The following is a 13,963-nucleotide window of genomic DNA, read 5'->3' as shown; positions in this document are numbered from 1 at the left end:
CTGTTCCCCTCCTTCCGCTTTCCCCTTCCCAGTGCTAAAGATCTATCTTGCTACTTCCTATTATCTATCTTTTATTTATATTTTGGGTTTCTCATAGAGGAGAGACCATATGCTTTTTAAACTTGTGCATCTGATTTATTTCACTTAACATTATGGTCTGAAGGTGCATCCATACTCCTCCAAATGATTCAAGTTTATCCTTCCTTATGGCAGAGTAGTGTTTCATTGTGTGTAAATGCCACACCTTCTTTTCCATTTATCTGTTTCTAATCATCTTTCTTTGTTTCCAGATTCTGTGTGCACTGCCTACATAAATTGCCAGTGACTATGTATCACTTAATTAGGGGATTAAAGGAAGGAAAATGAAAGAAGGTGGTAGTGCTGGTAGCTCCTGTCAGATGTAGATCACTTCTGTTGTCTTGGCAGCAGAGCCAGAGCCGCCTTAGGACAGAAGTCTTGCACTGCAATAACCTTGTTAAATATGGCATTCTGACTCCAAATGTCCTAGTCCCCAGTTATCTCAATAAACCAGACACACAGGATGAATGCCAACCAGCTTTGCTGCCCCAGCCAAATGGTATAATTAGATCAGGGTCAAGTTCAGAGCACAGAGCCTGCTTCCTCTGCACCTCAAGGAGCCAGACGTGCTATACAATGAGGGTCCTGAAATTCCCCTGCAACTTGCATTCCCAAAGTATCGATGTCTTCCACTGTAGTTTCACAAGAAATCAAGTTTAACAGCCAGAAGATCTGATACAGTTTGTTTTACTGTTTTGTTTTACTGTTTTGTTTTTCTTTCACTCTATTTAAACCCTGTATAATGGAGGAGTGGATAAAATAATGGACTGGGTATTATAATACTGGAACTTTGAAAAGCACTCCACTGGGTTTGCAAAGCCCTTTTACATATAATGTCTGATTTATATCTCACATCAGCCTGTAGTGTAGATAGATCAAATACCCTTATAGCCCCAGGATTTTATTAAAAGACAATCTTAATTCAAAGAGGTGGGTCTCAGGGCCCAAAGCCCTCCCGGGTTTCCTGCCCCCTGAGCAGGTGCTCTTTCTACTGTTTCACTGTCTTCACCCAGCTGACCCCTACTCTGTGTGGGAACTCTGCTGACCTGTCATCTCTAGGAATATGGCTTTGGCTAAACATCTGAATCAAGCCAGGGATTTAGCTCAGTGGTTCCCATGCCTGCCTCACAAGCACAAGGACCAGAGTTCAATCCCCGGTACCCCCCCCCCAAAAAAATCCATTAAACATCTGAATCACATACCCCAAAGCCACATATGTAAGCCACATATCTAAGAACCCCAAGGAAACCAAATCAAGCCCAGCTTCTTTCTCCCTTCTCCTTCTGCTACTGCTCCTCCTGCTGCCCCACCTCTCCTCTTTCTGCTCCATCAGGTAGGACTGCTATCAGATTAGCTTGCCAAACACAGGAATTACTTGTATAGCAGCCAGAATATTGTTACTACTGTTTCTGGAGCTGGGTGACATCTCGTTTATTCCCTTTGCTTTTAAACGATGTTTACATAACCTAAATAAGGGAATCAGAGAAATGGAGGTTCTTCTAATCGTTCAAACCATTTCTAATCAAGCCCAGGCCCAGCAGGAATATGACCACAGGGAGGCACTGCCCCCGTGAGCTGGAGTTGATGGTAGGAGGGGCAGGTGTGTCTATTCACCTGGCTTGGTCCACATCAAGCACCCAAGTGGCGACTGCCTCCTCACCACGACAGGGGTGCTCCACATAGGAGACATAGAAGGATAAAATCATACAGGAGGAAATAATTGGGTGATAAGCCCATCACCACAAGGAATGAGGAAAAATTAGAATCCATGACTATTTTCCTCATTGTTTGTACCTCTTTGCTTCGCAGTCCATCTTGATTATTTCAAAATGCTGACTTGGATCCATCTTTCTCAACTTTACTTTCTGTCCTTATGTTTTAAAAAGCCTACATTTTAACTCACCTCAGTTTCCCACACACATTGTGATACTGTCTCTTCACCTTGACTCATGTAAATTCCCTCTCCTTGGAGTTCTTTCCTCCAGTCTCCACACTTCAAGGTTCTTTCCGTCCTTTAGGCTATACAAAACCTTTATTATATTCCATAATTTTCTAATTTCCTCACAAACTACTCTTTTCCCTTAGTTCCATGACATTTGACTTTTATCTGTTAATAGCTTGTCATTTTTCAGGTTGTAGCTCCATCACTTAAAATAGTTAATATAACTCATCCATTTCACGCTTATCAAGTAATCACTTTGCAAACAAGTATCCAATCCTTACAACCACCCTTTACAGTATGTTACTATTCAAGATAGGCCAGGCTCCGCTGCAGTAACAAAAAACGCCAACTCTCATTTGGCCCAACACAGCAAAGATTCCTTACTAGTGCTCGATGTCCAATGTGTTGTGGAAGGAGTCAGTTCATGGCAGACACACTAACAAAGCAGCCGCCATCTTAGCATTGTTCATTGACAAGTTAATGATTATGTGCCCTGGCCTGAGGTGAACTCTGTTATTACTCTTTAGAGCTTATTGGCCAGAATTAGCCACAGGATCATGGCTACCACTGGGAGAGCCTATAATCTTTTTTGTGTGCTTAAAAGAGGAAGAGCTGGCCTTTTAGAGGAACAGTCCATTAACCTGAGGCAAGTTGATTGCCTCAGGTAAGGTGCACCTGTAACATTGATTAATAAATGAATAAACTAAGGCTCAGGGATGTTAAATGTTTGAAGCAGGAAGATAAAATACATTGGGAAATAATTTAAAATGTGACTACCTCCAACTACTGCTCTTATCCATGACCACTGGGGAGGAGGGATGGGTTTGCACTGGGTTTGAGCCCTAGCTCTGCACCTTCCCAGCTCTTTGTATAATTTACCTTAATGGGCTTCAGTTCCTCATCTATAGTTTTACCTTAAACAACAGTTGTGAATGAATTATATATGTAACATACCTGGTACATAGTAGAGATGCAGTGAATGGTAGATGCTGACACTAGTATTCATTCATTCAAAACTCACTCTTACTTCATTGATAACTGCAAATAAGATTCAGAAGCTCTAAGAAATATCTCAGCTACCCATGGAAGCACTGGATATCTTTTTCAGATAACTGATGTTACCTGGGAATCTGGGATTCTTAGGTGCCTGACTGACACATAAGAATGAAACAGCTTGCATTGGTGCCCAAACCCACAGGATCCTAATCTCAATTACAGGGTGTAGGGTGGAACAAGCATATAAAACTGAACAGTTTATGGGACAGAATAGCCCCTTCTTTCTCCAGGTGGTGAAGAAATAACATTTAATTTTTGAAAGAATCACACGCATAGGTGAAAGAACAATAAAAAACAAGGATCCACAGATGAGGAAATTATTTTAACTTGGTTTGTCATTACTGCTAAAAAAAAAATGAGAACTTACTCTTCATAACGATCTCAGCATTGTCAGCAGTTGTCTGCATTCTCCCTTGTCAGGGGTGGAAGAACTCTTTCTAGAATGTTTGCTTCCCTGGTGAATATGAAGAAGAACAATTTTAATCATTCTTCTGTTGGATTTTCAATTTGCTGGGATTGTTAAAAGAGATAGAGTAGATTGTCCTCTTGTTCCTCTACATGTCCTTTCTCATGCAGCATTTGTTAAAATATGGGAAGGGGCAGTGCTGTCCTGTGAATCACAGAAGAAAGATGAGTTGAGATTTACTGCATCTTAGAGATAGATATTTACTAAATTGTTCATGTATTTCTTTAAACTCCAGATTCTTTCCCTTTTGCTGTATTTCTTTAATCTATTTTTCTTTCTACTTACAGAGGAAAAATTGCACTCTCAATTATAAGAATATAGTTATATTTGATAGTTCGCATAGTGAATATGGTGCTAGAAGTGAATATCAGTTACTAATAATTATGAACATCTTATATGTCATTTTAGCACTTTTTTTTTACTCTTGGGTTTTTAAATTTTGTGGTTGCTCTCTTTCTCCATTAAAAATTGTATTCTAAGCCCAAGGACCCAAGTTCAATCTCCGGTACCCCCCCCAAAAAAAATTGTATACTAAAAAGCAGGAATCACAGTAACCACGTAATATCTAAAATTAAGATATCATACTGTGGTATTAATAAGATTAATGGTAGCTCACAATTAAGGAGTGCTAGAACTTATATTTTAAATTTTGTGGGCCCTCCCTCTCTCCCTCTCTCATACAAACATTGTAGACACACCCAGGTTCATTCACTTGCAAACCCCATACCTATAAGATAAAATAATCACGTCTGAGAGCTAAGGTAACTTGCCACAGGTTGAAAAGCCTGAACACAATGGATCCAAGAATGTGGGCTTTCAGTGGTCTTCCCCTAACAAAGACTTGCTGGAGGACTGTGCTGTGCCTGAGGTACCACCTGTGGAGAGAGCTGGTCTTCTTATCCATCATTATACCCGGCTCCTAGCACAGAACGGAATGGAACAAGGGAGTGATGTAACTAGTGCTCTATTTTTGGAAGATAAATCTGGCGACAGTGAGTGGGATGAAGAGAACAGGAAGGGCCTGGCAGCATGGAGAGCACTTTGGATGCAGTAACAGACAGGGGAAGATGATGAGATGATGAACAAGAGAGCTGTGCTGAGAAAAGCAGTGAAGGGGATAGAGACTTAGCAAGGGGGAAGGAATGAGAGATGCTGAGCACGTGTGGATGGGAGGTGGGCTGGGTCTTGGATAAGCAAATATCCACTCATGCAGCAAGTGCTTTTTGAGCTTCAACTGTGTGCCAGGAACTATTGTAGATGATAGGGATGCAACTGTGAATCAAAGAGGTGAAGATTTTGCTGTCATTGGAGGGTGAGTGGATATGCTGACTGGAGGGTGTATCAGGCAGGATCCTTCAGAGAAGCAGAACCAGTGGGAGATGGAGGGAGAGATGTTCATGTGTTTCAAGGAATTGGTGACGTGGGTGCAGATCTGGCAGGTCTGAAGTCTACTGTGCAGGCCTAGAGGCTGCAGGCCCTTGTGCGGGAGCTGATACTCCAGCCTAGAGGTAGATTCTTCTCCCGGAAACCTCAGTTTTGTTCTGAAGGCCTTTCAAATGGTTAGGTAAGGCCCACCCAGATTAGAGAGAGGAAGATCTACTTAAAGTCCACTGATTGTAGGCACAATCCACATGTACAGAGCACCTTCGGGGCAACACATAGATAGTGCTGATTGAACAACTGGGTAAGACAGCCTCCCCAAGATGGTGCATGAAAACTAACCGTCAGAGAGGGGAGGCAAGAATGACAGTACAGGAAAAGCATGGGGTGTTGGAGAATAACCTTAGTGCTGTGGATGGGAGCTTAAGGAGATGTCCAGAGGTGACCCAGAGCTGAGGACATTAAGTGACTTCTCTACATGTTAAAATAGCAAAGAAATGGTCCTGCTGCTGCGCCATGTGTCATGCATTTGCAGAAAGCACATGAGTCACCCGCTTCTTGGGGACCGTCAGAGAATGCTTGACATTTTCCCCGGTAGCAACACCAGTTCGTGAGCAAGTTTAGTTAGGAACTTGTTGAGGGTGGAGCCTGAAGTTGGGTGAATCTCTCAGTTATAAGCCCTGACACCAAATTCCTGTTCTACTGATGTGGTATTTTGACCTGTTTTCATTGTCATCTATTTGCATATTTTATTAATGCCTGCCTCTCCTGTTCTGGCCCCTAAGGGAAGGAACCAAGCCACTACAATGCTGATCCTAGATGTCAAGCACAATTCTTGGCATATACTTCTTGTTGAAGGAAGGAAGGAAGGAAGGAAGGAATGAATGTGGTATATACCTTCCAAGCACTAAATCTGCAGGGCAGCCTCAGCAACAGTCCGGAAACAAAATATCATGTCCTAGTTGCTACTGTCCTCTTTCTAATCCCATCCTTAGCACGTGAGTTCTGAATGTCAATATAAAAGGTGGCACTTTTTGAACTCTTCTCTGATTTGGGAGAACTTGAGCTCAAAGCCCTCTAACACAAAGCAAATGAGATTTCCAGAACTGTTAGAACAAAAGAAGTTGAAAGAGAAAGGGGTGGAAGTATTCAAGAACAGTGCCCTGTTGAGGAGAACCAGGCATGGATGGAATGTTCTAAGAAAGCCCTCCTAGAACACAGGCAATTTTCTCTCTCTCCTCTCCGCCCCCCCCGCCCCCGCCCCCGCCCCCGCCCCGACAGGAAATTCTCAATGTTTTGGCCCGTGACTGGAGTCTTGTGAGTATGAAGCCAAGCTTCTGACTCCCACGATTCCTGGTATCCCTGAGTGGGCCTTTGTGAGCCAACCTGAGAGAAAGTTCACCTAGGAAGCCATCTTTATGCCCCTCTTCTCCTGCCAGAGGCTGATAACAACTAGCACATGAGACCGGCCATGCACTTGGGCACAGGCAGTAATAGTCACCCAGTGTTAAACCATCGACCCTGGCTTCTGATTTGACAGCCAGCAACCAGAGCAATTTAAAAAGTCATTTGTGTTACTAAATCCTTCCAGGATATCTTCTGCCCTTTTGTGTTAGACCCCAAACATTAATGGAAATCAGCCTTTACTTTGCATAGTCTTCTGATGATGGAAAAAGAAATGTAGGGGTTTTGGGGGTTTTTTTTTTTTTGGTACCAGGGATTGAACTCGGGACCTTGCGCTTGCCAGGAAGGTGGCGGAACCACTGAGCTAAATCCCCAGCCCCATATAGAGTATTTTTTTAAAGCAGACTCTATCAAGTCATCCTGCAAAGTCTGCAGGTTTCCCCAATTGCATTCTTGCTACTAAATATTCTTTCTACTGAGAAAGAGGGAAATCTGTTTTTACCTTCTAGACCTTTTCTGAACTTGGGAGAGTTGTTTGCAAATCATACAAGGCACTGCTGGGATGCAGACAGATTTTGGGTCGTCACCACAGGGTGCATGAGAAGCTCCTTGGCCCAGGAGTTAGGTGGTTTGAGTCTTGGCCTGGGACTGAGCAGTTGAGCGACCTTGGACTTCTTATGGAGTAGGGAGTCTCTGACTTACCACGGCTCTAAGATATATGGTTCTCATTGCAGGCATCTTTTCCACAAGTCCTGTGTTGACCCCTGGCTTCTAGACCATCGCACCTGTCCCATGTGCAAGATGAACATTCTTAAAGCCCTAGGGATCCCGGTAAGCACAGCACAGCCTACAGCATCATAATGTCTGACTTCCTGAATTTCCCCCAAAGCAAGGAGAAAACATCTTGGATTTTGTGTTCCCTCAATCACATAACAGTGGCATCACCTAATGTGGCCCACAAGAGCATTCCAGGTTTGGCACTATTTCCCCTCTCCCTCTCTCTCACTCTGAGGTCATCCTGACCCTTTTCCCGTGCCCACTGTATTTGTCTGTGAGCTGAGATGCCTCTTGTGCAGGCCATAGGCAGGTCTTCTGGGGGCCAGGTTGGGACACCGGCCTCTTGTACACTGGCTGCTTCTGTAGTCACCACCCTTGATCAGTCATCAAGGAGCTCTGCAGGGACCTTGAGTGAATAAGCATGTAGACCAAGAGCCACTTGTTCCAGCACTGCCATCCAGCTGCTTCCCGGGTCAGTGACTTCTAAGGTTTACCCCTCCCCCAGGGCAGAGAATCCCACCAGCTGGCTGGATGCTCCAGGGAAAGGCTTTCCTAGGACTGTATCAAGTGACCCCCACAGTGGTGGCTTCTGAAACACCAGCTGCTGTGTGCTATTCCCTGTAAGCAGCTGAGGGCAGGAAGCAAGCCAGGCCACCAGAGCCATGGACTACACAAAAAGAAGTGAGAGAAACATAAGGCGCTGTCTCAAGGAGGCCACGTGAGCAGAATTCAGAAACCAGCCTCCCTCCCACTTCCCAGCTCCACTTTGCTGCATCCTGCCTATTGTCACTCCTCTCTGCTGATGGCAGAGAGAATGTTAATAGTCCCAAGGTGTCACTGAGGGAAGAATCAGATCATATGTAAGAGTTTTCTTTAATGCCAAAGGGCTAGTTAGGACTATCAGGGAGACACTGTTGGAGAGAGCACACGTAGTGCACCAGAAGGGCATTCATTCACTGAATTTTCTACCCTGTGACAGCTGCCTCCATGCCAGCTGCAGGCTGATTTACAGTTGATAACGCCAAACCCAAATCAACTTGCGTGATGCATATAGCTCTAAGCTAGATTTTAAAGACAGTGCATTAAATTTTCAGATCAGAGTTGTAAATGTGTAGTGCATTCATGGTGAAAATCAATTACTCTGAACATGAAACATTAATAAAAACCAAGCATCTCAAGCCAGATACTGGTAACTTGAAAAATCAAACTCAGTTTTTGCACTTTTCACATTTCTGGCTGTGGCTGATTCTTCTAAAGGAGAAGGAAGATGTGTATATGTGTTGTTTGCATATATGTGTGCGTGTGTGTGTGTGTGTTTGGTCTCCAAAATCTTTAGACTCTTCATAATTCAAGGGATATAGTTGATTGTTTGACCTAGTTCCTACTGCTCAAGATATTTTCAAAGATTCTAAGTGTCAAAGATCCTAACAGTCTCATAGTTCCTTGGTCAGGACAATAAAACCAAACAACCCTCTGTAGTTAATATTGTACTAAAGAGTATTTGACTCCAGACTTTGCCTATGAAAGTATAATTTCTCCAGAAGCTCCTTATACATGAGGTTTAAATATTGCTAATTGTTGCTAAAATGGAATTAATTGAATAGCCTTTTGGCTAATTTCCAAATTTACTAACATTTTAATTTTTGGCAGTTGAGTATTGAAGCCCATCAAGTCTAAATAGGATTTTATTTGGCATGCTTTCCCCCAGGAAAATAAATATTGGTGGCATCGAGTGGATTTTGCCAAGGATTTTTAAAGGCCAGCCTGACAAGAACGTGACACCCCCCGCCCAGCTTGGCCCATAGAACAGCATGTCCTCCATTAAGAACAGGGCACAAGTACTGGGCTGCTTCTCACAAATCCCCCAGGCATATGGCCACCCTCGCTGCACCCCAGGGTTCTTCGCTTCTTGTCCTAGAGAATGACAGAATCGGAATCTGCGAGGAATTGTGGGTGTTATTCTGTTCTATCCTTCTGCCACTGGGGAGCACTGTGCCTGCCTAGGATACACCAATGAAAGGATTTCAGTGCTATTCTTCACCCTTCCCCTATCCCTGGATAAGCTCACAGCCTTCTCAATTAGAAAACGCTTTGTGTATACTCACTGAGACCCTTTTGATGCTGCTTAAAGTGATTGTCTTAAAGCGCAAGGACCCAAGTTCGATCCCCAGTACCAAAAAAAAAGTGATTATCTTATAATTTTCTTATATTCTTCATATACCATTTCTTCTTATTTCAGGAAAATTGAAAAGAGCCTGTCACTCTGATAATTTTGTTTTTATTGTTTTCAACTGAGTGTCTACATGGCCTGTGCTATACAGCAATATATATATATATATATACACACATATATGCACATATATAAATATATGTACGTACATATTGAAAGCCAAGAGTTAGAGACATTTTCATTTTGTAAGTGATTTCTCTACGATGAGTTAAAGAATTACAGCACATGTCACAGATTATGAAATTCCCTTAACAATGGATACCTTTTTCCATTCTGTTTTTTAAATGTAATACTAAACTGAAAGAGAAAGTTCTTTACTCAGAAGTGGTTTTTTTCCCTTTGTCCGCCTTGCAGTACTTCATCCTCCTACTGTCTGTCAGGCCCAGGTCTGTCTTTGTAAGACAGCACAGTTTTAATGACTTCTCCTCTAAGTTTCCATAGAACGAGGTCTTTCACATGACAGCAAATACCTCCCATAGTGATATTATCCTGACATGATTAGGACGATGATCACCATTGTGTAGCTGCTGCATTCACAAGTTCTATAAGCAGTTGATGTATTTGAGGAATTTCCCCATACTGACCTAAATTTAAATACCTATACATTATTTATTTGTAGACAGCATTTGACATCTTTTTTAAATATTATGATTGTGGTTTTTCTTAGAGGTATATAAATTTTGTTTCTTTTCAAAATGTTAGTCTGTTTGATGAACCATATAGAGAGGATATAAACCAGGAGCCTCTAGGAGGATGGTCTATGAAATGTTATATCGAAAGCCAAATTATTCATAACTGCAAGTCCCACTGAGCTAATTAGCCCTTTCTCCCTCTCCTGTTAAGGATATAGCACTGTTCTTATTGGCCCACAAACTAAGAGCAAAGAAACACACTGCCTCAAAATTAAATACATAAAAATGAAAACCACCACTAGACTCAACATTTTTTAAAATATCAGTTGTCACTGCATATGATTGCATTCTGCTGTGGATGGTTGAAAACCCAACCAGCTCCTTGCCTTCCTGGTGAAATTGTTTTATCCCTGATACCTGACTCATGATTGCTTTTGCTATAAAAAAAAAAAATCTTTACATAGCGTATCTTACTTTTCCATAGAGCTTAATCCTCTAATTGATCTTGGGCAGATACTGATAGGCTCATGTTTTTGGAGTAGAATTCTGAGACTCAGATGAAATGTTCCACAATACTAGGTACCTAGCGGCACTATGTGGAGCCTTGGAATTGAGGACCAGTATAATGTGTTCACGTCTCTCTGCACTGCGTATGGACCAGTGGGAAGTGACCTGCGAGTGGAGGAAGTGCCATGGAAAGTGCTGTGGGGTCAAAGATGAGTACCTGGGAGAGGATGCTCTTTAGAAAAAGTGGCACTGGCCTGAGAATTAGAGTGATTAGGAATTCATCAGGGGTCAGTTTGAGGTCTTAGAATGGGAAAGGGAGGGTGACTGGGGCAAAAGTCATCCTGAAGGGGGGAGAGTATAGGCTAAAGCACTGAAACAGGAGAATCAAGGTGACGCCAGCAAAGTAGGCTGGACCAGGCTGCAGACCTGTTTTGTTGTGCTCAAGAGATTGTGATTCATTCCTATGGAGAAGAGAACAATCCTACCTGGTTTTCTTTAAAAAAGAACATTCTGGTGAGAGAGTGGAGACAAATCCAATAGAGAAAGGCTGGAAGAACTAGACCAGTAATGAGAAAATGTTCATAACTATACGTGCGTGTGTCCAGTGTCACATTTATTAATTACAGTGCATTGGTCATTCTATAAATTGACTTTTGGCAAATTGAATTTTAATAAAGTGGCTCACTTTCAGTAGAGACAGAGGAGCCGAAGGAAGGAAGGAAGGAAGGAGAGAGCTGGCTTTGAGGAGTTTGGGGGACAATGGAGACTTCCAACTGGCTGTTGGAAACACAAATGTGACCCGCAAGAGACTAGCCTTACCTACTAAGGGCAGAAATAGCACATGAGTGTAGTACTTTGGATCTCCTCTTTGTGTTCCCCAGGAGGCCATGAATTGTAAGTTTCTCTTTTCATGAATTTTAAATACAGCATTTTCATCGTGATGCTAATATAGTGTCAACCCAGTACTTTTCCTTACTCCTAACCATCGTGCCCCACATACATTGAGAGGGGGAAATCACATCATGTTCCTCCTTCAAGACAAAGTTGAAGTTCAGATCAAAGCTATTCTTAATATTCCTTAAGACTACATCCTTCCACCACCTTTTAAAAGTAACTTTCATGCCTTCAGGAAAAATACAACTGAAAGTAATTTTAAAAGTTTCTCATGGAAGAGAGAGAAATAAATTTATGTTACTTCATACAGCACAACTAAGACCATAGAGTGAAACTTCCAAAGAGTAAGATTTTTCCCAATAACACAGGAAGGAGTCCAACACCACCAGCAAATGCCACCTGCCTTGCAGGGCAAAAAGCTCCATTGCTGTTCAAGGGGAGCAGTCAGTAGCATTGCGTGGGAAGAGGCCCTGTAATGATGGTGTGATTGAACCGGTGCTGTCACCCTTGTTTTAGGTGCTAACAGTGGACTCATGTATGATCTAGCCCATGTTAAGTACATAGGAATATTTTTCTAAAGTTGGTTTTTAGCTTTTTAAAAAGTAGCCTTACCCTGCCATTCTGTATGTGTGTGTATGTATGTGTGTGTATCGCTGAGCAATTTGCAATGAGTCAGATTTTGTTCCCCTCCTGCTTTCATATCATAGTGTATTTGTAAACAGTGCATGACTCTTTAGAATAATTACCAGGCTGCCAGCTCTATCCTACATGGGGAGTAAACACTATATATAAGGAAGTTCTATCATTATAAATAAATGTCATGTGTTCCCTCTAATTGTTTAAATGCGGAGATCTTGCTACTCCTGGAATTAAAACTTTATCCCTATATCCGAAAGGAACCTGTGGAAAGGAGACTTTGGAAAATCTATGTTAAAGAGTCTTTGCCTGTTAATGAAACCATATACAGACTGTTTTTAAACAAAGTAGCTCAAGAAAAAATACTTAGTTTTCCACTGAGACAAAGTATTCCAGCTGTAGACATTTCATCTTTAAATTGATGACAGGCTCTAAGGAGAGGTCTTTTTCTGCCTCCCCTCCCCCCACAGCCCAATGCTGACTGCATGGATGACCTGCCCACGGACTTCGAGGGCTCCCTGGGAGGTCCCCCAACCAGCCAGATCACAGGCGCAAGTGACACAACAGTAAACGAGAGCTCAGTCACTTTGGACCCTGCTGTCCGGACTGTGGGAGCCTTGCAGGTGGTCCAGGACACAGACCCCATGCCCCAGGAGGGAGAAGTCATCTTTACTACTAACAGTAAGTTCTATTGTGCTTAAGACCCAGAGCCTAAAGGGCTGTTGTGTTGTGGGGATTGGAAAAAATGATACCTTTCCTCGAGGAAAAAAATGAGTATGACATTGCCAAGCTGAACAGTCATAACTGCCTGGCACTTACAAGCTCAGATCTTTCCTAAGGCAGCAGGGCAGACAGCAGACCTGGCCATGCTTGTCCACACGCCTGCTGCCCACACCATGATGCCTGACCCCACACACAACAGCACTACACTTTCTCCATGTCCCCTTCTGCACGGTACCTGGAGTAGGTAGCTGATGGGTCTGGCCTCTGAGGGTGGAGGGAAGATGACAGATGCATCTGCTAGGCATGCTCAGGAGGAGTGGGATAGGGCACAGCCCACCCACTTATGTGTTTTACAATATATACACACTTGAGCTCTCCTGAGTGTGCCTGTGCTGTAGAAGCTAGTCTGGACTGTGTGCAGAGAGCTGATTCTGTTGTTCTAGCACTCCAATATAAATGCTGCCTACTTTGGGATTTATGCAATTATGTCCCAGCCACTCAGGCTGGCAAGTGTCAGGGCTCACGTGATCCTCCTGCTTCACCCTCCTCAGTTGCTGGGACTCCTGTGGTCCACCATGCCTGGATTAAGTGGTATCACTTTATTGTGTTATCTGAGTACTGACAATTAAATAGGGCCTTGTGTGTGCCCACTGAGCTATGTCCCCAGCACAAAATGGCAGCCTTTTAGACAGGCACCTTTCAGCATGACCTGAAGCCCTAGACAGTGAACATCACATGTAAATATCTCCTGGGTGGTGTTCTCCTCATAGATGGTCACTGAACCTTGTTCTGTTTGATGACAGTTATAAAAATACCAAATATCTGTGTGACTATGAAGATTGACTTGAAAATCTAAAGTACCTACTATTAAGTCTAATCTAGTAGAGATCAAAGCTTCAGGAGTTTCAAGAAAATGAGGATGCAAATTAACTGAGATTTAAGGTTAAGAATGGGTGGATGTTGCAATTTTTAAACAAAGTGTATTTCTTTTGATAGGAAGCAAGCAATTCACTTATAGAAAATTTTGAAATATAGAAAAGCAGATTGAAGCATCTTGGGGTATTTACTTTTAAGTCTGCCCTTTTTACATATTTGTGACTTTTATAGGATTTATAAAATTATGGTTAAATGTAAAAGTATGCATTTTCTGGTGATGAAACAGCAGTCTTATGTAAAATTGAAAGATAAAGGAAAAAAAGAATGAAAAGTCAGTCAGGGCACTGCTTTCCAGAACAGTC

At 42.6% G+C, this 13,963-nt stretch overlaps 1 protein-coding gene across 4 annotated transcripts in view; it reads left to right on the top strand.

Moving 5' to 3' along the window:
• The window catches only part of Rnf150 (ring finger protein 150), a 253,750-nt gene that overhangs the window by 188,643 nt on the left and 51,144 nt on the right, over positions 1-13,963 (top strand). For all 4 annotated transcript variants that reach the window (XM_004868892.4, XM_021247717.2, XM_087193330.1 and 1 more), the window contains exons 5-6: positions 7,061-7,157; positions 12,473-12,683. In XM_004868892.4, the coding sequence (XP_004868949.1) occupies positions 7,061-7,157; positions 12,473-12,683 (308 nt within the window). The remainder of the gene's footprint in view (positions 1-7,060; positions 7,158-12,472; positions 12,684-13,963) is intronic.

The sequence above is a fragment of the Heterocephalus glaber genome, unplaced genomic scaffold (genome assembly GCF_053883595.1).
Source record: "Heterocephalus glaber isolate CG9 unplaced genomic scaffold, H.glaber_assembly_v1.0 deba00001587, whole genome shotgun sequence".
Taxonomy (NCBI): domain Eukaryota; kingdom Metazoa; phylum Chordata; class Mammalia; order Rodentia; family Bathyergidae; genus Heterocephalus; species Heterocephalus glaber.
The sequence above is the reverse complement of the archived record's forward strand: the minus strand, read 5'-3'. Positions and strand labels throughout refer to the sequence as shown.